Source organism: Phalaenopsis equestris, unplaced genomic scaffold (genome assembly GCF_001263595.1).
Source record: "Phalaenopsis equestris unplaced genomic scaffold, ASM126359v1 Scaffold000167, whole genome shotgun sequence".
NCBI classification, from domain to species: Eukaryota; Viridiplantae; Streptophyta; class Magnoliopsida; order Asparagales; family Orchidaceae; genus Phalaenopsis; species Phalaenopsis equestris.
In genome coordinates this window covers 153,200-178,709 of record NW_018164609.1, presented here as the reverse complement: position 1 = coordinate 178,709, position 25,510 = coordinate 153,200, and the positions used below count along the sequence as shown (strand labels likewise).

At 32.1% G+C, this 25,510-nt stretch overlaps 2 protein-coding genes across 3 annotated transcripts in view; both read left to right on the top strand.

The window, feature by feature from the left end:
• The window catches only part of LOC110022109 (ubiquitin domain-containing protein DSK2b-like), a 32,488-nt gene extending 25,368 nt beyond the window's left edge, over positions 1-7,120 (top strand). The window contains exons 7-8 of one of the 2 annotated variants that reach the window (XM_020720911.1): positions 6,266-6,340; positions 6,670-7,120. In XM_020720911.1, coding sequence (XP_020576570.1) covers positions 6,266-6,340; positions 6,670-6,818 — 224 coding nt within the window. In that variant the 3' untranslated portion in view covers positions 6,819-7,120. Of the gene's footprint in view, positions 1-6,256; positions 6,341-6,669 lie in introns of both variants that reach the window. The other variant, XM_020720910.1, reaches the window with a different exon arrangement.
• Positions 7,121-10,112: 2,992 nt separating this feature from the next.
• Positions 10,113-25,070, top strand: LOC110022119 (the record flags this gene model as incomplete). Its single annotated transcript, XM_020720920.1, is given in 2 exon segments — positions 10,113-10,252; positions 24,506-25,070. Coding segments are annotated over 2 exon segments (568 nt in total), but the record flags the coding sequence as incomplete, so codon positions are not given.
• Between the last annotated feature and the right edge of the window lie 440 nt (positions 25,071-25,510).

The following is a 25,510-nucleotide window of genomic DNA, read 5'->3' as shown; positions in this document are numbered from 1 at the left end:
GAACGACGGAGAGCGCATCGGCGCCAAACCAACGAGTAGAGTCAATCCTAAGGCCGTCGGTCCTATAGGAATGCTCCCTGAGTTTCTTCGGAGTAGCCCTACCTGCCAAACAATAGCGGTCAAAACTACTACATGGAACGTTAAGTCGAGCGAAAAGAAGTCCAGAAACTAGTTTTTTAGGAGTAGTCGACAGAAAGGTCCTACAACTAGATCATAGGCTACTAAGGAGGGGGAAACTACATCTCGACCGAAAGTGAGGTCAACATCCACAAACTCAGAATGATGAGAGAGAATGGCTGACTAGTGAGATGCTTGAGGAAAATATTATTAGACCCAATATAAGCATTTTTTTCAGTCCAGTATTATCTTTGAAGGATGGTAGTTGGATGTTTTATGCGAATTACAAGGCTTTGAACAAAGAAATTGCACTTTACAAGTTTCTTATTTCAATAATTGATGAGGTGCTAGTTTTGGAGCAGTCATCTTCTCAAAGATTGAAATGAAGTCAAGATACCATTATTTGCAATGTGAGGCCAACTGATATACACAATATAACTTTCAGGGCCTCATGAAGGAAATTATGAGTTTTTTGTGATGTTATTTGGCCCTACCGCCCTACAAATGCTCCAGGCGCTTTTCACTCTGATGAATAGGGTTTTTAAGCCTTTCCTCAGGAAGTTTGTCCTGATATTTTGTTTATGACATTTTGAATCTGCATTGATATGGAGGCAAAGCACGTGGGACACTTGAGGACAATACTTATGGCTTTGAGACAGCATCAGTTGTATATCAACCTGAAAAAATGTTCCTTTGCATAGTCACATGTGGAGTACCTAGAGCATGTGGTGTTTAGCGTAGGGGTAACAACTGGCCAGTTTAGTTTGAGGCTATGTTGGACTAGCCTTTGCCTTGGAGCTTGAAGGAGTTGAGACCGTTCTTAGGGCTTATTGGGCACTACCAGAAATTCGTGAGAGCGTATGACACTATTACATTGCAGCTCACGAAGCAACTAAAGAAAAATTGTTTAAGTGTGGGGAAGCAGTGACACAGGCCTTTGAACAACTGAAGAAGGACATGACCATCGTGCCAGTATTAACATTTTCGAACTTTAGTAGGTCATTTGCAATAGAAACAAACACATTAAATATTGATTGGGGGCAACACTCATGTAGGACAAACAACCTGTTGTCTTTTTTAGTTAGGTGCTCACTGCTGGGGCGAGACTCAAGTCCATATATGAGCGGGAGTTGATGACTATTTTCTCGGCCATTAAAAAATGGCGCCTCTATCTATTAGCGCGACATTTATAGTCAGGATAAATCGAAGGAGCTTGAAGTATTTATTAGAGCAGAGTATGGTGAGTGAGGAGAACCAGAGGCGGCTATCCATGTTACTTGGATATGATTTTGAGATTCAGTATTGCCTATGAATGGAGAACCGTGGATGCATTATTTATCAGTACGCATGGTCTTATATTGGGACGTATTGAGACAGGAGAATGAATAGGATGAGGGGCTGAGGAAGATCGAGGTAGAGTTGCTACAGGATCCGAACAATCATCTTAGTAACTCATTGAGGGGACAATAACAACTCTACCAGGGACGATTTGCGTTACCTATGGCATCGGGGTACATCCCCAAATTGCGGTAAGAGTTTCACGTATCGTGATTGGGAAGCACTCAGGGGTGCGAAAGACATACAATCAACTGTCGACAAGCTATAATGGGTGAGGATGTGTGGAGATGTAGAGGACGTGGTGGTAAGATGCGATGTGCGCCATTGACACAAGTATTTGATTATGGAACCAGGAGGGTTACTGCAACCTTTACCTTTACCTACGAAAGTTTGGGAGGGAGATGACGATGGATATTATACAGACGTTGTCATAATCATAGGGATATGTTGTGATATTGGTGATAGTGGATCTCTTAAGCAAGTATGTACACTTCCATTGTGACACCCTTACACTGATGTCTCAACTGCTGTTGTGTTCATACAAGAAGTGGCAGAGAAAGAAAACGGTTTCTTATCGTTTGCATGGTGTTCTATGATCCATTATATTAGACAGGGACAAGGTGTTCCTCGGTCATTTCTGAAAGCAACTGTTTAGATTATAAGAGACAGTTCTAAAGAGGACTTCAATTTATCATTCGCAGACAGATGGCCAGATGGAGGTGGTTAACAAAAATATGGAGATTTACTTGCATTATTTTGTATCAAATAAGTTGAATTTTTGGGCAAAGAGGATTGCTTGGGTTGAAAGTTGGTAGGATATTTCATATCATAATGCACCACAGACCACTCCTTTGGGGATTTGGTATGGACAGGATTCACCTCACCTTATATACTATGGACATAACACTATACCAATATCCATCAATATTTTTAAATGCGTGCTTTGAAGAACGCTTCACGACCAAAGTGAAGCGAAACACGTGATGTGCACTTTGCTTCGCTGAGGCACGCTTCAAAGTGCTGAGGTTAATTTGCAATTTTTATTATTATTATTTTTGAGTTTTAATTATTGCAACAAATTATTAAAAATTTTTCAAAATTTTAATTTATAGATTTAACTTCAATATTTGTCTTCAAGTTATGTATTGTACTACATTATTTTCCTATTTTACATCAACTTTTAAGTAATTTTTTATATTTTATAATTGCTAATGAATGTATATTTTTTACATTAATAGTTTTGTATAATCTATTAGCACAAGTTATGTATCGGTTATAAAAGCGCTATTTCGCTATGCTCATTGTGCTTGGAAGCAAAAATAAAGCATTGCACATTTCATTGTGCATTTCAGTTTGATAACATTGGTAGCTAGTGTAGACTATAGTATTTGGAGGAGAGGGACACAAGTTATTGTCAAAGCTCAAGTGGCATTTGTTGAGGGCCCAACAAATCATGAAGAGGAAGGCTGATGGACATAGGAGGGAGGTACAATTTGAGCTTGAGGACATGATTTATTTGAAATTGAGATCTTACAGATAGAAGCATTGGCCAGGAGGAGTGAGAAGCTTTTCCCACAATATTTTGAACCTTATGAGATTGTAGTACACAATGTGGCAATGGCATATTGTCTCAGGTTACCACCACCATCATCATTATATCCAATATTTCATGAATCACAGTTGAGGCGTGCTATTGGAGACCATACGCCTTCGTCTTCATTACTTTCGATGCTAATGGAGGAGATGGAGGTGGTTTTGAAATTTTTGGATGTAGAAGGGGTGCGCGAAGGAATGACTGTGGGAAAAGAGGTATTGATTAAGTGGAATGATCTGCTATATTATGAAACAATTTGGGAATCTTGTAAATTGATTTATAAGCAGGTTCATCATTCCACCTGAAGGACAAGGTGTTTCTTTTGGAGGGGAATATTGTTACACAAGTTCATCCTAGATGACTTGGACCGACCTTACCCAGGTAGCCCGTCGACCTAGCCTAGCGGGGTGGAAGCCCCTCTTTTATTCTGAGAAGAGGTGTGGCCTGTTAATACCCTAATCACGTTTCTGAGGTGAGGAACTAAGGGGGGCTTCAGGGGGAAAGTTTGAATGTGTTTTGACAGTATTTTATTTGGGTTTAATCATGTAAGGTTTATTTTCATATTTTGATTTCTACAATTTTCTTTTTGTCTTCTTGATCCTAGCGGCGTCTAGGGTTTGTGGGGAGTCGATCTACCCTTGAATTGTAGATAACTCATTTTCTCTTGTTTGTGTGGTTGGAGACTAATTAAATTAGCTCTAATTTAGGTTTTCCCACATATTTGTTGCAATTTGTTCGCTGATTTTGGTTCTGATTCGTATCAATACTTTTCATAAAACTCAATTGTATCAAATTCATAATAAACAATAACAAACAAACATAATAACCAGGACTTTTGGAGAATTTCAAAGAATTATTAAACACAACAAACATTTATAACATGAATGCAAAGACAATTAAAAGAAAATGTATTGCGAGTTTGTGGCCAATTTTAGTGAACAAATTGCTAAAGTAGTTACCAATATAAATTTTAACAGTTTTCTTGTTGCGGAAGGAATAATACATGCTGCAAAGTATGTTCATCTATATGTCCACAGGATATTCCGCATTAACCAGGTGCCTTTTACCTTAAAATTATCATGAAGTATTTTATTGAATATCCGAAGCTACGCTGGCTTTTAGCCCAAACATCTTTAATCAGGTACTAAGGATGCGAGTTCGTCAAATAAATAAAATGTATTTTTTTCAAAATCTTTATCTTGCCTTTGCCAACTTAGGATCACCTAAAACCAACTCGCCTTGCTGGTGCTTAATAAAGTAGCAAAAATAAATAGGCCTCCATCTTAGGGACGCATAGTCTCAATTCCTATTGGAATTGCTGAAAGCTCTATCAACAAGTTGCAAGATATTAACTTCCATCTTCTGTTTCATTATCAATAATTCAACCTGAGACTTGAACAAGATATTTGGTTTTACACTTGCATGATGTCTTTATTAACTTTCACTGTGAAGATTAATCCGACCAGTGAGCATACGCATTCTGTGGGATTCAATTCTTTTCAAGCAGGTAGGTCAGCATTGGCTTGTTGCTGGGCGATTGTCGTATTAATGAAAGAAAAACCCTTTTTTCGAATGAGGAAGAATTTTTTTTTCTCTCAACTACTGAAATTGCTCCTCTTTGTCACAGTTGTTCAAATAATTAATGTAAGATTCTTAGATTGACTTCAATAGTGATATGGACAATTAACATCACAAGAGTTTAGAAAAAAAAAAAACTCTTATAAATAAAATACAAACTATAGCAAAGAGTCATGCCAATTTGTTTCAGGGAGTGAACTAAAATGAAACCATCATTGGGTCAAATGCACTAGCAGTTAAACTCTTCTTATGCCTAAACGTTTTAGCTGATGGCTGAGGGTCAACCACAGTGTTTTTACACCAATATATTTTCTTTAACTTTCTGATCTGAAACTAAACAAAGACTCACTTGCCTTAGCAATTTTATTTTGAAATAAAGGCTCATCACATTAGCCATCACTCAAATATAAGCTAATTAGGTATCATGCATAAAGGGCACATTCAAACACATGTGAAGTTTGCTTAATTAGGGTGGAAGGGTGGCCAAAACTCATGTGAGCTGCAAACCACTTGAACATTTGACCAACCATTAACTTTGATATTACATTCAGGGGGTGAACTAATGGGCGGATCATAGTTGTGCCAAGTACACCAATAGCAAAACTCATTTTCAAGTATCTGATGAAATTACATATAAAATTTCATATTCCTTGACAACCATTGTAAACATTTGCGCACCAACACACCAAATTACCTTTCGTTCCCTATAATGGGACAATTATATGATTATAACTGAGGTATTTATGAACAGATAGATTACAATTTGAGATATTCTTTACCCATGTGATGGGTACAATCATCACACATTATGATTGAAGGGAATCTTTACCAAAATTGTGCCCTCAAAATAAGAAGTCAGAAATAACACATGGCCATCTTAGATAATCTGTTTGGTTGTTGTAAATCTTAGCTGTTAGCATCCCATTGTTGAATTTGTTTTCCTGAAGGCTATAATTTTTTAAGATCTTCATCACAAACATCCCCCCCTTAAAAAAATCTATAAGCAAATCTCATGGTGATCCATTTTTTTAAAATGATTGCCATAAATAAAATCAGAGGGGACTCTGTTTAAACCCAAAATTTCACTCTGGACTTTGGTTAGCTTGAGTTCATGATTGCTCGGACTGACACACAAAAGACAATGATTGTGCTTGTTGTCATTATCTCACTTTTTATTCTAAATGAATAGAGTTAATCAATCATGGAGATTATGGTTGTGCCCATAGGAAACCTTTAGTCCGAATGTAGTCATATATTGAGGATGAATCACTGGATAGTACTTTTTCTACTGTTCAATCTAATTATTGAAAAATCAACCTGAAAACCCTGATTTAAAACGGGTTTTTTACTGAGGTTCTTTAAGTGGTCAAATCTGATTATTTTTGTTTTTATTCTTTCTCGCTTATTCATTCCTTCTCCAAAAATATATTTTTAAGCTTCTCATTTAAGAAACATGAACGCATCAATCCTGCACAGGAAGCAGAAGTCCTCAGAAACCATTCTGAGGTTTTTTACTACTGTAATTTGAGGGCTCATAGGGAAATAGTTTTCTATGTTTATATATACTAATATGCAATAGATATATATCAATCTGTCGCATTTTTCAAATGTTCTTACGTCTGCTGTCAGGCAACACAGGAATGGAATTTTTGATGCAAATGTTTGGCGGACTTGGCGCTGGAGGTAATCTCGGTGTTCCCAATAATCACAGCGGTAATCATACTCTCTCCTGCTCAAGAATTTCTCATCTTTCAATTACATTTTTGCTCATCAAAATAATAATTTTTTCGGGCTTTTACATTCATACATGCCAACCAATTCTTGTGTAATTACATATCCACACATAAACTTCAGTTTTTTTACATCTACATCGCTCAAAATCTTTCACATCACATCAACTATACCACCATTTTAACTTTGAAAAAGTGAAATACACCTTTTCATGTAGAGGGGAGGTGGCATGTACCTAAAAATTGAATTTTACATGGGAATGTAATGTAATTATTTTGCATTCTTAGTAAAATAAACTTGTTTACCTGCAGCACCTCCTGAAGAACTCTACGCAACTCAACTTGCTCAGCTTCAGGAAATGGGCTTCTTTGACACCCAGGAGAACATTCGTGCTCTCATTGCTTCTTCTGGTAATGTACACGCTGCTGTGGAGAGGCTATTGGGAAATTTGGGGCATTAAGAGTTCAAAAAAGAAGGAAAAAAAATCAAATTTCTTCTCCATCCCAACTTCAAGTGGAAGTCGCAGGGGCCCATGAAGGTTTGCCCCACGTATTTATATCCTGTTTCTTCGTTCCAACATTCAAAGGTATTGTTGCAATAACTAAAGGCATTGTCCGAGAGCTAATGCTTCTTTTATTGTCTCACTATGGGACTTGAATTCGTTTTCACTTTTACCATTGAATGATAATGTTATAAACCCATAGCTTTTGTATATACCTATGTTAAAGATACAGTGATTTTGAGTCTTTTGATGTTTGATTCTCCTAAAAACTTGACATATTTTGTGCAAAAGAAGAGTTTTTATTTGAGATTCAGGCTCTGTATCAGTATTTTATTTTGCTGGGAATTTACATATATACGTTATAATTGTCTTTATATTTATCTTTCTAACATCTATATCTTTATCATTTATTCAATGCAAATTGCTTCTTTTAATGCATGTATTTTGATGTGATTCAAACACTAACATAAAGATTTATTTAGTATGTAAATCCGGTTATGTTTGTTTGCATGTTATTAATGTGTTTTTATTTTATTTTTATTTTTATGTAGTATGGATATAATTAAGGCAAGACTTTATAGTTTTTGTATTATAATTATGTTGTTGAAGTTTAAATTAATGAATTCACTAATCATGTGGAAGTAGGTTAATTCAAAAAAAAAAAAGTATTACATGATTGCCCAATGAGGGAAAATTTGGAGAATTTGGCTTTGGCGAGTTCTGGTTTAGCATTTTGGGAGGGAAAATTACTACGTGAGACCGTAGTTCGGGTGACGGTTCAAATACAATCATGTTGTCAAGGATTATATGAAAGTCTATTTGGACTGTCGTTCGGACTTGCGGTTGTCATATGTAATAATTTCTGTAATCTCTCTTTGAGAGTCTCTTCTATGAAGGGTTTAATGGACTTCTTGGTGATAAAATGGCATTTGTTCTAATTCACTTATTGAATGTAAATGTTGAGGGTTTTAATTGAGCCGAGTTGAATTGTGAGCTGTTCGGGCTCGTTTCGGTAGGTGGTTTGTGAGTTGCGCTCGAGCTAATATGTTAGCCTCAAGCAAGCCCGACTTGACTCGACTCAATAGTTTTTTTTAAAAATAATAATATAAAATATATTCAAAAATATTAAAATTTATAATTTTTTGCATAAATGGTACAAAATATTCAAAAATTATATTTTATATTCTATGGAAAATTATTATCTTCTCTTAATTGTTCATCTTATTATTGTACTAGTTTGAATTAATATTATTTTTACTTCTATAATAAATAAGTCGGTTCAAACTTGTTGAATTAAGTTAGAGTTTGAAGCCGATTAATTAATGAAGCTCAAGTGAGGACCACTCGAGCTCGACCTGAAATGTAATGTTGCGAGAATTTTTACTTTTTTGCATTTTTTATTAGAAAATTTTCGAAAATTTATTATTTATTTCGATCTAGTTTAATGTAATGTTTTAAAATTTGGAGGTTTGATTTGTCAAAAATAATCCTCATAATTATTAAATTTAATGCCCAAAAATTGTATTTATATATATATATATATATAATTTCTAACTTCCACTAAAGTTGTATTTATATTCCAAATTTTCAGTAGATTGTTTTCAGTTCTTCTATTTTCTTAATGAAATAAAGATATTCTAAATTTACACATTTGACAAACTCATTATTTTACTCTTAGTGATAGTGGCAGCATACTTTCCTTAGCAATTTAAGGAAAAAAGAAAACATCTTTATTGATTTCATGACTATTGCTAATATTAATCACAGTGGCAACATGGTTTCCTTAATTTTAATTTTGGGTTTATTTGGTATAGCTTTCTGCTAGTTTTATTTTTCAGACTGCCACCACAGTACTATTTGGAGAACTGTTTTCTTGATAGCTTTCTGCTAGTTTTATTTTTCTGCCACCACAGTACTATTTGGAGAACTGTTTTCTTGTTTTTTTTTAACATGAGCTGTCAAAGCGTGGTGGCTGCTAGAAAGATGCAGACTGACTTTTTAAAAATAAAATTAATTGTAATAACCACCACAATTTTTTGAAAAACAATTTCTTCTGCAGCAGCTTCACATAGTTGTTTCTTCAAATAGTTGCAACTGCACCAAATAGATTGATTGTCTACTTATCAAAATTAGGTTAGATTTGCTGTGATTTTGATGCCAGCTTGAGTGAATAAGTCTCAATTCAAATTTAAATATATTGAGATGCCGAAAGTTATCAAATTTGGATTTATTTTCAAGCTACATTTTGCTAACCTCTATTTTGAAAGATTTAGATACATATCATATAATTTCCACATTTTTATATTTTTAACACCTAAACTTTAATTTTTTTTAGTATATTTTTATTCAAAATCGGGCACATCGAGCTTTTTCTTTATTTTTTCGGTGTTGGATGAGCTTTAGAACTTGATGTTTTGATATTCTTCACTTTATTTCTAATTAATGTGTCCCACATTTGAGCACTTGATCAAATATTGCTAAAGATTTATATTTGTTAAATTCACAAATCTTTTCAAATTTAATAATTTTTTTATATAAAATTACTTTAAAAAAATCTTTTTTGTAAAAATTATTGGAGCTACTAAAGTCCTAGTTTCTGGATGCACGTTTAATAAAAGTTATATATGGACATAGTAGCACATATACGAACAAACACATATATGATCACGAGCACATTTAACTTTTAAAAGTTAAAATAGTGATTATGTGATCGAATAAGTTTAATTAGATTTGACAGCTCTGGACATGACACGTGTCGGGAAATAAATCATGACAAGCACGATGAGCTTCCAGTTGTTACGGGGCAGATGATCCAACCGATCGAACCAAGAAGATTGACTGAATAGGTTGGCTAACGGCTCACCAGTATGGGAGCAAGCAAAATGATAGTAGGACGAGAAATGATTGCATTATCGACATTTTACCGTATAGTTTCTATTTATTATAAATACTTAAACAGTAGCATGTAAAAGAAGGTTCTTATTTGGAAAAAAAGCACAGAGATATTAATAATGTTTGGGTGGTAGATATGTAAATATTTAGAAAAATTTAGATGGTCCAAATGTAAAGAGTAAAAGTTTAGGTGGTAGATATGTAAATACATATGAATAGGTGGTAGATATGTAATATTTAGAAAAATTTAGATGGTACAAATGTAAAGAGTAAAAGTTTAGGTGGTAGATGTATAAATACACGTGAATTTGGTGGTATGTCTGTAAATGAGAATTCATAGCCGGGAAAAAATGACCAATAGGGGCGTTGCCGGTAAGAGTTGAGGGTTTCCTTTTCCATCCGTTGGAACGAAGCTTCTTCTGTTATTTTTTCAAACCTAACATTCCCTTCTCCGCTGCTCGTTCATCTCCGGCGAGCCGTCGCAATGCCTTAGGGCAATGGTATTCCTCTCTTCTTTTCATGCTTTTTCTAATTTAGCTGCTTGTTTCTGACTATTTTGGTCAAATTCCCTAATCGGGCGGATTATGGATCCTCAAGTTGTCTTCCTTTGCTTCTTGAGCTATTGGAGTGGAATGATTTTGAGTTTTCTGGTTGTTTGGTGTTGGATTGCGTTGCTGGTAGGCTGTGCTGAAGTTGTTGGGATTTATGTGTTCTGTTCTTTGTACATGGTGTAAATTTCCAAAATTGTTTGATCTTTAATGCGATTGGAGTGGTTGTTTATGCCTTTATGGTATGGTTTTTCTGATTTATGAGATTGTTGGGGTCTGTTAGGTTGTAGGGAGCGAGGAATTTGGTGCTGAGTTAATCTATAGGTCCCATGATTCTATTTGCGGCAATTTTATGTTTGCTGGTTATTGAATAAAAGCTTCCTTTTTGTTTTTTCCCCTTCTCCTTTTGTATTGTTTTTGAGATAATTTGTGGTGAGTTTTATATATGGCAACGTAAGACTTTTAACAGTGCTAGGCATTTACATACATAGCACATAGTTCTTATGTATTTACATATCTTACACCTTAACTTTCATATTTACACACACAGCACTATTGCCTTTTTTTTCAAAGTCAAATGCACCTTTTCATGTATAGGTTTATAAACCAAACTGCTATGTATGTAAATATGAAAGTTTTTGTGAGATATGTTAATACATAAGAATTTTGTGCTACGTATGTAAATTTCTCTATTTTTTTTCAACTCTTTTAAGGCTCTTGTGAGTTTTGATTTTAGTTTCCTTGAAGAGTTATAAGAATTATGAATATTGGTGTAGAATAATTCATAAGCCACCTCGGTTTATAATGCTAAAGGAGTAAACATGGTTGATTGTCCAGCTATATTTTATTTCATTTGATCAATGTGGAACGTATAAGAAAGGTTGTGATGAATTCAAATTTATGATCCCTTTGATGGCTGTCATACTCTATAAAATCCCTTAAAAGTGCGTTTTTCATGAATGTGACTTAAAATGCTAAGAAATGGAATGAAATTTTACATCTGAAGAAGGCATCGACATGGTTTCCAAACTGTTGTTGATTTTATCTATTGTCCTAGTATTCACAAGTTTTGTACCTTTGCATTTTGAGAAGTGCATTTGATTAGCAAGAGACATCACTGCAAAGAGAACAAGTTGAAAATATTTGCAAGAAATTGATTTTTTTGAAAAAAAATAGTCTTTCATTTTTTGGGGACATGAATGAATGCGCTTCCATAAAATTTGAATATCTAGTCATTTTTAAGAATTAATCCACCATTTCTGATTCTCTCATGTTAAAAAGCTCATTTTGTATTCTCTTTTTGAGATAGAGAGCAGCCATGCTAACCGTACTAAAAATAAGTAATTAATTTCTCATCCTTCACAAATCAATTTGGATGATAAATATGCGCTCTTCTTTTGACTTGATTGATTTCTTTCAATTTCATGGTATTTGCTACTATTTCTTTTTACCTTTTCTTCTCCACAAAATGTTTTTTTTTATGTTGTACATTTAAATGATATCCAAGATCAAGTGTTTCTTTTGCATATTATTATCATGCTTGTACAAGACCCAAAGTGTTCTAGAAGTATTAATTTTCTTCAAAAATCATGCCGTTCAACCTAAATATAGCCTAAAATCAACATTTTATTGATCAAAACTCACTTAAAATATAATAAAAATTTAATTTAAAAAACACAATGGGAGCACACTAGTATTTTTTTCTAAAATTATGTAATACATCTCAATGTTCCACCAAAATATAGCTTCATTTAAAATTTTTTTGAACAGATGCCACTTAAAACATCACAAACTTATGATTTCAACAACACAATAATATTATATAAGAAATTTTCTTTAGAATTAAGATAATACCATGTCATCATAGAGTCAACATTTTATTGAACAAAAAATAAAATGTCATAAACATCTGATTGCAGTCACAGAACAGGATTACAAAAGGGTTTTCTTCAGATAACATGCAGTACACTATAATTATACTGCCAAAATATAGCTTAAAATCAAAATTTCATTGATGAAATGTCCACTAAAAAAATCATAAAATTATTGTTTCAGCAACACAATAGTATTATCTAAGTGTTTTTTTCAGAAATCATGCAGTACAGTCCCAATATAATATCAAAATACACGCCAAAATCAAAATTTTATTAATCAAAATCCATGTTAAACATCATAAAACTCTGATTTTAACCACAAAACATGATTACATATGGATTTTTTTCAGATAACATGTACTAAAATCCCAGTTTACTGTCAAAATATAGCTTAAAATTAAAATTTTATTGAACAAATGCCACTTAAAACATCATAAACATATTTTTTCAGCAACACAACATGATTACATAAGTTTTTCCTTAAGAAATTAGGTTGTATACTTTGAGTTTACTGTAAAAATACAACCTAAAATTAACAATTTATTGAAAAAAAGACACTTAAAACATCTAAAAAATCAGATTTCAGAAACACAATAGGAATATATGAGGGTTTCTTCAATAATTAGATAGTACATTCCCAATGTATTGCCAAAATATATCCCATAATGAACAAATTTTGAATAAAATATTATAAAAATCTTACTTCAGGATCAGAAGAGGAGTATCCACAATTTATTCATGCAAGTTCGCTAGAAAATTACCAATAAGTTTTAAAAATCTATAACAGCAGCAGCTAAACTACTCTCAATTTCATGCTCGTTAGCATTCTGTTTGTTTTTCATATTCTTGCTCGTCACTTTGTATATCATCTGTTATATCATTTTCACCTTCAGAATGTATTCTTTCTTCTTCCTCGGCATTTTAAAATCAAAATTTTTTCCTCTCTTTTGTTTAATCCAAAGCCCCTAAATCATGTCTTTTTTTTTTTCAAATTTTTCCAGCATTTGCTGTCCCTTAATATACCTTATTTCGGGTCTGGTTGAGCTCATTCATCTGACTCAACTATGCTTTTTAAAACCTCCTACTTAAGATGCGAAACTTTTTTAGAAGATCGAATGTGGGTCTCGACACGTGTCATTGTATTATTGGAGTCTGGATTCCGCATGTAATATTTCTCATTTGGAAAGGGGTATGAGGCAAAATCTGTTGTTGGACATCAAACTTAGTATTGATTGACGGCCGCTCATGCTAAAGCAAAGAGAAAAACGATAAAACGGTGTGGTATGGAGGTCAATGAGGTCCTACCTTCTGTTTTTGAGCAATATATAGACAACACTTGCAAAAGGAAATATTACAATATTCCAAAGAGCATAATATAGACAATAAAGTCCGTAACAATAATAATAACACAATAGTCTAAAAAAATAGAAAATATATGAATAGCCTCCTCATAGAAAACACTCTAATTAGAAATAAGAAAATAGGGAAGAAATAAAAAAGGAAAACGAAATTGTTAAAATTTTAGAGTTGGCACCTGTCTCGGTCCTGTGATTGCGACACTATTCGTGATCCCATAGAAAAACGGTATTCTGCAATACCGCAGAATCACGGTAGTGATGTCTGCATCACTTTGGTTGTGAATCGAGTCTTCTACTATTTGGACCATTAATTACTCCCTTCATCACTTGGTTGTTTGATTTGCAATGTAGTGCCTCAATCCCAAGCTATGTGATTTGTGATTTTATTATTTGGATCCTTCAACTATGAATTGTGATATGGTTGTTGACTTCATCTTTTGATTGTAAATTGACGGAGACTTATGATGAGAAGCATTAGGGAGGAAAAAATGGTAGTTCTATTAATATTTTACATTGATGTTTGAGTGCTGGTTTTTTTGGAGATGTTATCTTCTTATTAGCATGATGCATAGGTTATTGTTTGATTACTTTTTTATTTTCCTCTATTTAATGATTGTTTTGCTTCCATTGCTTATTATTATTATCTTCAAATATGATATAATCTTATTTTCTTAGATTACGGTGTGAACTTTCAAATGAAAATATGTTAGTTTTGTGTTATTGAATTACTATTCAAGATTTTTTTTAGCCTACGCCTAAATTATCGCTTGCATTGACTTTTGCATATTCCTGGTTTCTTCTTGAGTGGCGATTAGTAGTTTAAATTAGAAGTTTCTAAACTGTAAATTTCATCTTGTGTGCTTAATTTTGTGCATCTAATCTTAATTCTGTATTTGTAAACCCTATACCCTAAATTGTTCTCACAAACTTTCTACTTAAGACTCCTTAGGGCTCATTTTCACTAATAAACTGTAAATTTTGGATTTACTGCCACTGAAATTTTAGGCCAGCACTATTCACTCTGCTTGGAGTTGTGCGACCGTTCCCTCATCCTTATAGAGTTGTGTAATAGAACCAATACCCCATTTTCCACGCTTGTTCTCAAGTTTTGCCTTCCTTTTGTGTTCTATCTTCCCCAGTGCAGCCAAATGCAATCCTTTTACTGTTATTTCTACACCAAGCAAGAGCTTTCCTTTGACTTCTCCACCCTTCACAGCTGCAGGCACATCTATTAAGCTTCGGTTTTTTCATGCCTCCGAAATTTGGTTATCATTTATGGTCTCGAGATAGAGTTGCTTAAATCTGTTAATGATTTATTTTTTAAGAATACCAACAAAGATAATTTTGCATTTGATTGTTGATATGAATAATTATTGAATAATAATTTTCTCTTTTTCTGTTTGCTTTTTGTTTCTGCATACTTTCTCTATATTATTTATTTTCATTTTGTTAATAGATTTATGGAGTATTACATTTTGTTAAAGGTGCAATGATGCTTATGTTCTTAGTGCAGAGCAGAGTGTTGAGGTTGTGTATTGCTTTAGAAAGACTTGTGCTTATTTCATAAAATGCAGTTGAATTGGTGAACTGCGTGTTTTATGTTGAATTTTAGAGCGCGCTCTGCTCTTCTCCTTCCCAATTTAATAATATGACCGGTTTATCGGTGGGTTAATATCATGCTCTACTAACTAGTAAAAAGCTTCCTTGTTAAAATTTGAGTTAAAATGTCGTAGATCAGTTTTATAATTTGATTTGTGTAATTGTTGTTAAATAGCATAAAAATATTTAATTTTTTTGTGTTCTTTGCACTTCATTGAATTGAAGTGCATGCTTTATTTGTGCTTCATGCCTCAAAGTGAAAAAACCCGTTTGGTGTCGTGTTATGCTATGCAGGTTGAGATCGTTATTTATGACATAGAGTCATGTCATCATCTCTGTATAATTTGTTTGTTACACTAAGAAAGAAACATAGACTAAAAATATTTGAAAATAATGATTATTATCCATTTATCCTTAATTAATTATGTGCATTAAGCTGATGTGAGACTGCATTTTTATTTTTATATCTTTACTTACATGGAACATATGCTGTAGATTGCGTATTGATTTTAGGTTATTAACTTTTTTTTTTATTAATTTGTGTGATAATTCTTTTCTATTTATCTTCCTCGAGATAAGAAATATAAAAACTGATTTATTATCTTCCATCTCAATTACGAAGTTATATTTTTCCTGAATTTCCTTATGAGTTTATTTTTCATCAATCTTCTTGTTTCTTATTTAAAAGTTTTTATATCTTGCTAAAATATCTCTTATAGCTGGCTATTAAATTTTTCAAAAAAATGTTCATTTTTCTTCTCTTTTGTTTCCTTTCTAATGATTACTTGATTTACAAATTTCAGAGTTCGAAATGCGAAAATTATCTTCAAATTTTATTATTGTTGAATCCCTTTAGGACATATGATCCCGTATAATTCATGATTTTATACATCGAGGAGAGATAGTAGGAAAGATGTGGAAGCTGAAGATCTTTAGAGAGTATTTTTTCTTCAAGGAAAAAAAGAGGAGGAATAGAAAGTAGAAGTCTTTGCTTCTCCCCTTTTATCTCATATTTATACATAATAGAGTGTATGTGCCTACACATGGATCTAAAGAGTACATAAAAGACTATATTATAGGTCGTTCTATATAGGGCCTGGAGATACCCGTCATTAATAAGATCTTCGAAATGGATGTCAAACAGTCAATAAATATATTTGTGATGATGGAACAGAGTTCTGTTACTTCCGTGTTAAAGAATGGTTCCTTGAGCTCAGTGATACAACTAAATGGGTATTGGCGAGCTCGGTAGAAGGGCTTTACTGGTACAAGCGATCTTAGTAAAATAATTTGAGAAATATGAGAGAGCTTGGGTTAGTGAGCCCTGTCGGAGGAACTCACATGAATGTTAACAAGCTTTGGAGGAACAAGCTTCAGAGGTACTTCCTTGGTCCTTCTAAGCGGCACATAATTTTGTAACTTGTCACATCTAAAAGTATGTCTAATCAGAATCAGATCATTAAGTTCATGGTCAGTGGGCTCTAATACTCGGGCTATCCTATTGCTAAGGAAATTTATTTTTGGATGTACAATATGAATATCATTTTTGATACTGACAAAGATAGTTTCTTTTCGTTGAATAACAAAATACCAAAACTGAGCCACCAAAAAATATCTGCAGTTCTCCATCTTATAAAACTCCTATTTGATGAACTTACATTGCTACTCTGAAAATTTTGATTAATCAAACAATAAGGATGCCGCTCATATTCTAATCTAAAACGTCCATTCCCTTCTCAATTATTGGGCCACTGCTGCTACTTAGCACAATTTGCCACTTGCTGATATGGGGTGGAGAGGATATGCCAAGTTCTGCAGCATATCATCTTCCAAGGAAACATGCTATCTTTTCTAGAGACACTAGTTCAAAAGGAAAAGAAAAAGGAAAGCATTTATAGCAACTGATCATGTATTAATGATGCCTATAATAATAATAATAATAGTAATAATGGTGATGATGATGATAGTTATAATAACATAACTTAATGATTTGATAATTTTTGGAAAATCTATATTTGAGTACTCGCATAATTTGAGATTTATAAGCACAATATATTATCTTAATGTATTAGAGCTTTTGAATGCTATGAAAAATTCTTGGAAGGTTCAGTAATTAACGCTCCTTGAGGAAAGAAATCAATAAATTATGATGAATATTTAAATTGTTGTCGTGACATTGGGTAGATCAAATCATTCTTATGGGCATTAATTGTAAATATATGTATAACTTGATGCTTATATGTGGTAATATTGTAGACATGAGTCTCTATTTATTGGCAAGGGATATTCTTATGCATGAGAGTTGCATTCATGTGATTTGTTTTGTCATTGTATGACACTTTGTGAGTAATACTCGCTGGAGAATTGTATTATTTAGAAGGATGGAGTTATCTTGTATTGTTATGAGTCCATAATGATTATTTATATTGCAAATATTGATTTGATCGATGCACAAATTAAAATAATTTTTGGCATGTAAAATGCTGATAATGATATTGTGTTACAAGCACGTTTTTATTTTTTAAAAATACCAAATATGACATTTGTACTTATTTTACTCGGATGCCTTTCTTGGCATGAGCTGAATAATTGGTCTATGTATTATATTGTATTAATTTTACAACATAAAGAAATCTATCATGCTAAATTAGGTATTGCTATAGTAATAGCTTGTATTATACTGGTTGATGTCTTTTCAATGTTTACTTATGAGGTTATTAGTTATACTCATATATTAAGCTTAATTATAAATGATTTTAGTAATTGATTGCACGTTTGATGTGTTTGGTATGTTTGTGTTATTGTAGTATATATTTTCTTTATTGTTGGTTGATTAGGGGATGGTGTCTTAGGATGTGGTTATTTTCTTTGCTTTATATTATTATGTCGTATGATACTCATGGGTTGTTTAATTAAGAAAGTGCTAGTTTTATCTATCTTAACTGATTTGGGATCAAGTGTGATCTGACTCTGCCCTTGTATTGCGATTATATGATGAACATATGCTATTTTTTAGATTATCATGCGATCACTTCACATAATGTGATGTTTGTAATTATTTTTAACTATGATATTTTATAACCAAGATTATCAAAATGTAATTTAGTTCAAATCAAAACCATTTCTCTTTGTTCTAGTATACCATCGGGCCTCTAGGAGGTTAATTACTAAGGTTGATGTGATTTTTTGTCATGTTTATTTGTGAAGTTATGACATTATTTGAATTGATTTGATATAGCGTGAGTGCCTACTTTTAACTCCCTTAGTTTGTGTAAGTTGTTGGTTTGGGCTAAATACCAAGGTTTTGCAAAACTGACTGAACATTGACCCGGTAAATGGGGAGTTTCAAAATTCAAAGGTTGAACCGGCGGTGAATTGGATGACATAATAAATCATAAAGTTATTTAATGCGACCTAAATGATGTAATTTTAAAAAAATGATTATGAAATATAAAATAAATACCTCAATATTTAAATAACCAATATCATAATAATTTTAGTAAGTTATTTTAAAATTTAATAACAATTAATTTCAAAAAATTTAAATATGAAATATAAGAATCACACCATAATAATTTTTTTAAAAAATTATAATGAATAAAAATTAAATTTTGTAACTTATTATTAAGATTAATTTAACATTAATGTATATTGAAATTAATTATAAATATTATAAAACTTAAATATATATTTATATATCAACATTAATATAATAATAATAATAATAATAATAATAATAATAATAATAATAATAATAATAATAATAATAATAATAATAATAATAATAATAATAATAATAATAATAATCATAATAATAACATTTTGCTATTTGTACTTCACGGTTTCCTAAACCATAGACAAAAATAATCTGAAAAAACAAAATTTATGTACAGGCAACTAAGGGCAAAGAAAAAGATTATTAAATTATTTTAGCCTTTATAATTTAGTTCCACATCCTTAAATCTTTGGTTACATCGTTCCTTTAAATTGAAAGGCATAGAACAATTACATCAACAAGACATGGGCTTTCCACCTTTAGTGTTTGCTATCTTGTTTTATGCTTTTATAATTCCTTTAAAATAAATTGTTAATATTTTCGGTTTGGCTGTAGCAGTCGAACCCCAATGCGAGCTGAACCAGTTCACCGATTCGCCGGTTTGACTGGCGGTTTAAATGGTTGTGGGTGGTTCAATTACAAAACAGGTTCTTTAGTACATTCAAACCAGACCAACCACCGGTTCATGTTCAAACCGGTCGAACTAGACGGTCCGGTTGGGTTTTCTAAACATTGTTAAATACTATTCTATGACTATTATGATGAATATTTGTAAAAATAAAGTTTACTTGATAGCTTACTTTATTCTTTGTTTCTATTGTAGGTATAGGAAGTAGATTTGACTTAATATGTTCTCTATGTTGTGATGCTTTGTTTGTATAAGTAGCAGCAGTAGAGATGATTTTATTGATTGCTAGCCTGGTTTGCTAGGTGCTATTGTGCTTTCACCATTTGTTCCTGGCATTTGTTCTTTGTTTAATTCTGACATTTTTTGGTTTTTTTGAGTGTACAGGGGTTGTATAAAACCTCACTTCTCTTGCTAATAATTTATGAAAGTAGTTGGGTGAACTGAGACTTTACTTTTAGTAAGCTTCACTTCTTGTTATGCTTTTAATTTGGTGTTTGAAATGTGAAACGATGTGTAGTAGATTTTCAACTTATTTTTGTTATGTTTCTTGATGATTTAGTGTCGATGGATTGTTCAACTGAAAGGATTTATATGATGCTTAACCTTTGTGCCGAAATTCTAGTGAAATTTATGCCTTAAACTTTTGGTTATAGAGCTGGTTTGAATATTTGGGAAAAATTTCATCAAGGTGGGGAGAATATAATAACAAATAATTGCCGCCGCCGCCTCCTTTTCTGAATCAGGCATCCAGCCCGGTTTGGTTTTCCTTCACCTTTTAAATCCTAATTTAGAGTTTTGGGGCATTACAAGAGACAGAGCCAGCTGTTGTAGGAGAGAAAGCGAGGGAGGCCACGATCCATAGGGCGAGTAAGTGAGCAACTGCAAGCATATGAGCAAATGGAGGAAAGTAAGGATTGACGTTGGCTTTTTATTGCATGCAACTTGTACCTAAAGAGGGGTTTTTGATTTTGCTTTTTTTCGAACTTCGACTACTTTACTATCGTTGTTAGAGAAGAAGCCAAGTGATGGAGAAAACGGAAGGAAGTGTCGATGAATTCTTCTTCTTCTCTTTCTTCCTCCTACTGCATCTGCTTTACCTTGATTTGCTTTAAGAATGTAATAACTATAAATTACTTTCCTTCTAATGAACTTTAATCCTTTTATATTATTGAAGCTTGACATGAAATTAAATCTATGCTAATTTTAAGGTTTATGTGATATTGTTTAGGTGATTAAATTATGGATTTTGGGGCATTTGATTACTCATATACCTTTTGTAAGAATAAATTATGAATTATAACTTAGAAATAGTTTAAGAAAATAGTGACCATCACTGTAGATTTATGTTTATGGATAATGGTGGTTTATAGCAATATAATCCACTTTATATTGTATAAGAAAAATAATTTTATTTATATAGATAAATTAGTTTTTATGGATGCACACTTACATATTTCATATTCAGTACTTAAATAGATTTGTAAAGGAATCGATCACCCATTAGAACGTTATTAATAATTTCATTAAGTCATAAATAAGACATTTTATATTGAAAGTTTAAATAATCTTGTAATATTAAGATTAACTATGAAATATAAAATAAGGACAACTTATAGAATCATTAATTATAAAAGTTGTTTAATTGATTATTGGGACTGTTTAATAGTTTAATGTGTAATGCATTTAATGTGTGATTTATTTAGATTATTTTGTATGTAGCATTTGTGGAGCATCATATCTTGGAGCGAGAATATATGCATCATGATCGAAATGCTAAGATTTTTGTGATCTTTATTGATACTACAGAGTAAGAGAGATACATATCTTTCTTTGTTAGGGCGTACTCTTTGCCGTTTTTGGCATGTTTCTACTACTTGTAAATTTATTATGAAATATAATTGACTATTGTACTTTACATGATCATATTGATATGATGTGATAGTCAGCTTCCCTTGATTTATTATTATTGCATAAACTGAATTATTCCCGTTTGTTACAATATTTACTTTCATGCATGTTACTCCTGTTAAATGCAATGAACTTTATTTGCTGCAATTCTATATTTGATATATACATAATAATGGCAATATTGATAATAATACTCATACTTAATTTTCTATGATGCGTGGAATGTGTATGTTTATTTTATATATATATATGCATAAATATTTTATTTATATTTATATGAGTGGATAGTTCGTATGTGAGCATGATGATCATTTTGTTGGCATAAATTTTTCTTTGATGAACTATGTTTATATGGGATATCAAACAAGAACGACGGAAATCAGGCAGCAGAATTAGGAGTTTCCTTATTTAAATTATTTTCAATTTCTCTTTTCCGATTTATTTCTCTTAATTGTATATATTCTTTCCTTATTTAGATTTGGATAATTTATTAGGTTACCTAAAAGAAATTGTACAAACTATTATTTATTGGAATGAAAGCAAAGGAATAAGACATTCAACCTATTTGCTCAAACATTGACATGTTGTATGTTAAGAATCATTGGACTAGTTTCCATTGGAATATCTATCTTTTGTATATTGTTTGTATCTGTAATAATATTATAATTATTTTTATTCCTATCCATTATTTTGCTCATTTTTATGTTTTGTGTCTTGCTGTTTATACTTTTTGGAGATTCACCTACGGAGTTTCTTTCTTGCAATCTCATTCCCTTTATTTTATAAATTTAGGTTGTCAGTCATTCGTCTTTTAGAAGTGTTTTTAGGCTCATGTTTTAGGTAGCATCCGAGTTATTTAATGTTAGAATTGCTTTATTAATTTAATAGTGTTGATATATTTAGTTTATATTTTGGTTGATAGATTAGTAAAATTTTAATTTAGCTGCTCTGATTATCTTTGTTACTCGATAAATATTATTGAAATCAAGTTATATTGATTTGAATTATTTCTTAATTTTCAACTCAATACTTGATCTAATTTTTTTGTGGTATACCATTAAAATTTCCTTATCATGAGAGTAGAAGATTTAGCCAAAATCTCACCTGATTTCTTGACAAAGCCATTTGGATGTAGTGAGCCCAATCCTGAATTTTTTCAAGCTCCCGGAGCAATAATAACTATGAAATTGCATTAAAAGGCTCCGTTGGTTCCTTCCTTCAATGATCTGCATGCTTTTTAGGAATTGTAGGACTGTTCAAGGTTTCATTTTCCCTTTTGATAGGGCTTCTAATTGCCAGTGTTACTGGCGTACCTAATATCAGACTATAGCTGCTACACTATTTAGTGGATTTAACAATAAGTAGCATAATAATAGTTTGTGTCAATGATTCATTTGCAGCGCTTTTTAATTGAAAAGTGGGTAATGTAACGATGCTAATTTCAGAACATGAACATTGTTTTACAACTTTTTTGTGCTATGAAATTTTTTTTAGCAGCATTTAATCTGATCTTCCATGTTATGATTAAACACAAGCTTTAGAAACCTGGACCGGCTGGTTTGACCATGAACCAGCGACAGGTTCAGTTCCGGTTGGCATAAAAAACCCCTCCCGCATTGAACTGTCCAAAATCAGATTTAACGGGTAATTCAACCTCAGAACCGGCAAATTGGCTCCGGTTTTAAAGAACCGTTCGGTTCATAGGATACATGGATCTTGTCAGTTTTTTTTTTTTTTAAATTTAAATGGCAAAACCAATTATTTATTATGATGTTGGATTTAAAAAAAAAAGGTTAACTGTTTACAAAATAACAAATATAATTCAGTATAATTTATTCCAAAGAAACTCAATTTACATACATACCAACCAATTTTATGTAAACTGCTGAGCATTTACATACTTACCACCCAATTTTATATAATTTACATATCTAACACCTAAACTCTATTTTTTATATCTATTTAACCAAATCACTCATATCACATAAAAAATATCAATATCATGGACACCACCCAATTTTACATATTTAGCACCTAAATTCTATATTTTTACATTTATACCACCAAAATCATCAATATCACATAAAACATATTTCTAATTTAATTTTTAAAAAGTGAAATACACATTTTCATGCATAGATAAAAAAATGGCATGCTAAAATTGAATTTTAGTTGTTAGATATTTAAATACTTAGGAATTGATTGGTATGTAAATCTTATGTATTGTCATTTTTTAATATATTTGTGATTTATTAGGTCATCCAACTGAACCTCAAGTTTAACTCTAGTTCAACCTTTGAACTTTGAACCTCTCTTTCTACTGGTTCACTATCCGGTTTGATTTTTAAAACCTTGAAAACGTACAGTTGTTTGAAAAAATAATTCATCAATCATTTGTTCACCGTGCATATAAATTAGGATGCTTTTTTAGAGGATTGAATTAAAGGAATTAAAAGGTTCCTACTAATAATTTTTGAACATAAATGAAGATATTAATGGGCAGTCACAGGAGAACCAAATCTTCAACTTTAAAACTGGAACTTTGATGTTTTAGCAACTTAAAAGTTGGCTTTTTTATCTTTTGTTGAAGCTTAGAGAAGCTTTTCCTTTTATCTGTTGAAGATGATAATGCTTTCAGATAACCTTAATAATTTTGGTAAATAACTTGGTTCAACTTACCATTTTTGTAACATTGGGAAAATGCCATTGTTGTTCCTTTTTCTAGTTCTGAGTTAATAAGAAATTCAACTAATTTGAGAAAAGAGAAACAGTCAACTTTATCCCCCGACTTGTTATAGGGATCATTTTGGTGCTAGACTTTGAAAAGGTACCAAAATGAACACTTTTTTTAATAGATGTTGAAAGAGTCCCACATTTAAAACTAACCGAATTGCTACTTAGCATGTTGAAAATAGGGGTATTTTTGGAATTTATATATATATTTTTGATTTTTCAATAAATCTAATGTATTACTAACCTTATTTAAGCACATTAAAAAAATTCATTAATTTCTTTATTTTGTGATAAGATGTTAAAATTTTAAATTTATATATTGATTTTATTACTTTTTTCAAAAGATTCAAATTTAGTTTTTATTTTTTATGAGGGATATATAATTAAAATCATTTAATTTTATAAAGTTTAATTGATTATTGTCTTTTTTTTATAAAGCAAAACTATTATACACGAATTTTCTTAGAATGTTTCCCTATTACGCTCTCTCTCTCTTTATATATATATATGCATATGCATATTTCAGTACATCTTTTATTTTGCTAGCAGGTTTTACCCTCGATGGTTCAAAAAACAACAGAAAAGTTCACTGATCAGAGACTACTCAGCAGCAGATTTGTCACAACTGCTTCAGACAACCATTATCCCTTGTCCACAAACAGAATGTCTCTGACAGAATTACCAAATGAATCAGAAAGCATCATGGAATCACCAGCAAGCTCTGCACAGCCTAAAGAACCACAAAACAATTCAGATTCGGCAAACTTAGTTGGCAACAAGAGGCAACAATCTCTGGCTACTAATAGCTCGACCGGTCATCTTGTTTATGTTCGTAGAAAGCTCGAAACTGAGCATGGAAAGACAAATATCTCTTCGAACGGCGACATGGCGTGCTCATTGGGGCTGAGGAAATTTGGCGTTGAGGTTTCCGCAAAAACTGAGATGCAACAGGAGCAGAGTGTGAGGCTAGAAGATCAGAAAAATGGAGCTGAAGAAGGTCCAAGGCTTGCTGAAACCAAGGAAGAGATCAGTAGCTATTGGACTGAGAGATTTAATTGCCTTCAGGACCATCTGAAGTACTTGGATGAGTCAGGTTCAAAGGATTATGCAGAGAGTAAGTCGACAATTTTTATTTATACTTTTAAGCATAAAATCAGGACATGAAATAGTTCAAAATGTTTTATGGCCGATTTAGAGGTTGTTTCGCCGCAAGTAGGATTTAACTTTAGTTGGTTTTAGTAAATCTTGTACAATTGGATTTAGTAAATTTGGGATTTAGGCCGAAACAAAGCCAAAGTTGGCTTTAAGAGGAGCCAGATTTATGTGCCCGAATTCTAATGTTGGGTTGGATTTACTGTAAATTCGGCATAAATCCTACTTAAAAAGCTCTACCAAACAACCTCTTAGTCTCATGACTCAAATATAAACCACAATAGCCCTTATGATTATGTGATGGGATTTCTAGTGGAAGTTCATGTAGGGGTTTGAAAATAAGGTTATTGTTTAAATATATATATTTTGAAAAAAACCTTTTTTTTTCGGAAAATTTACACA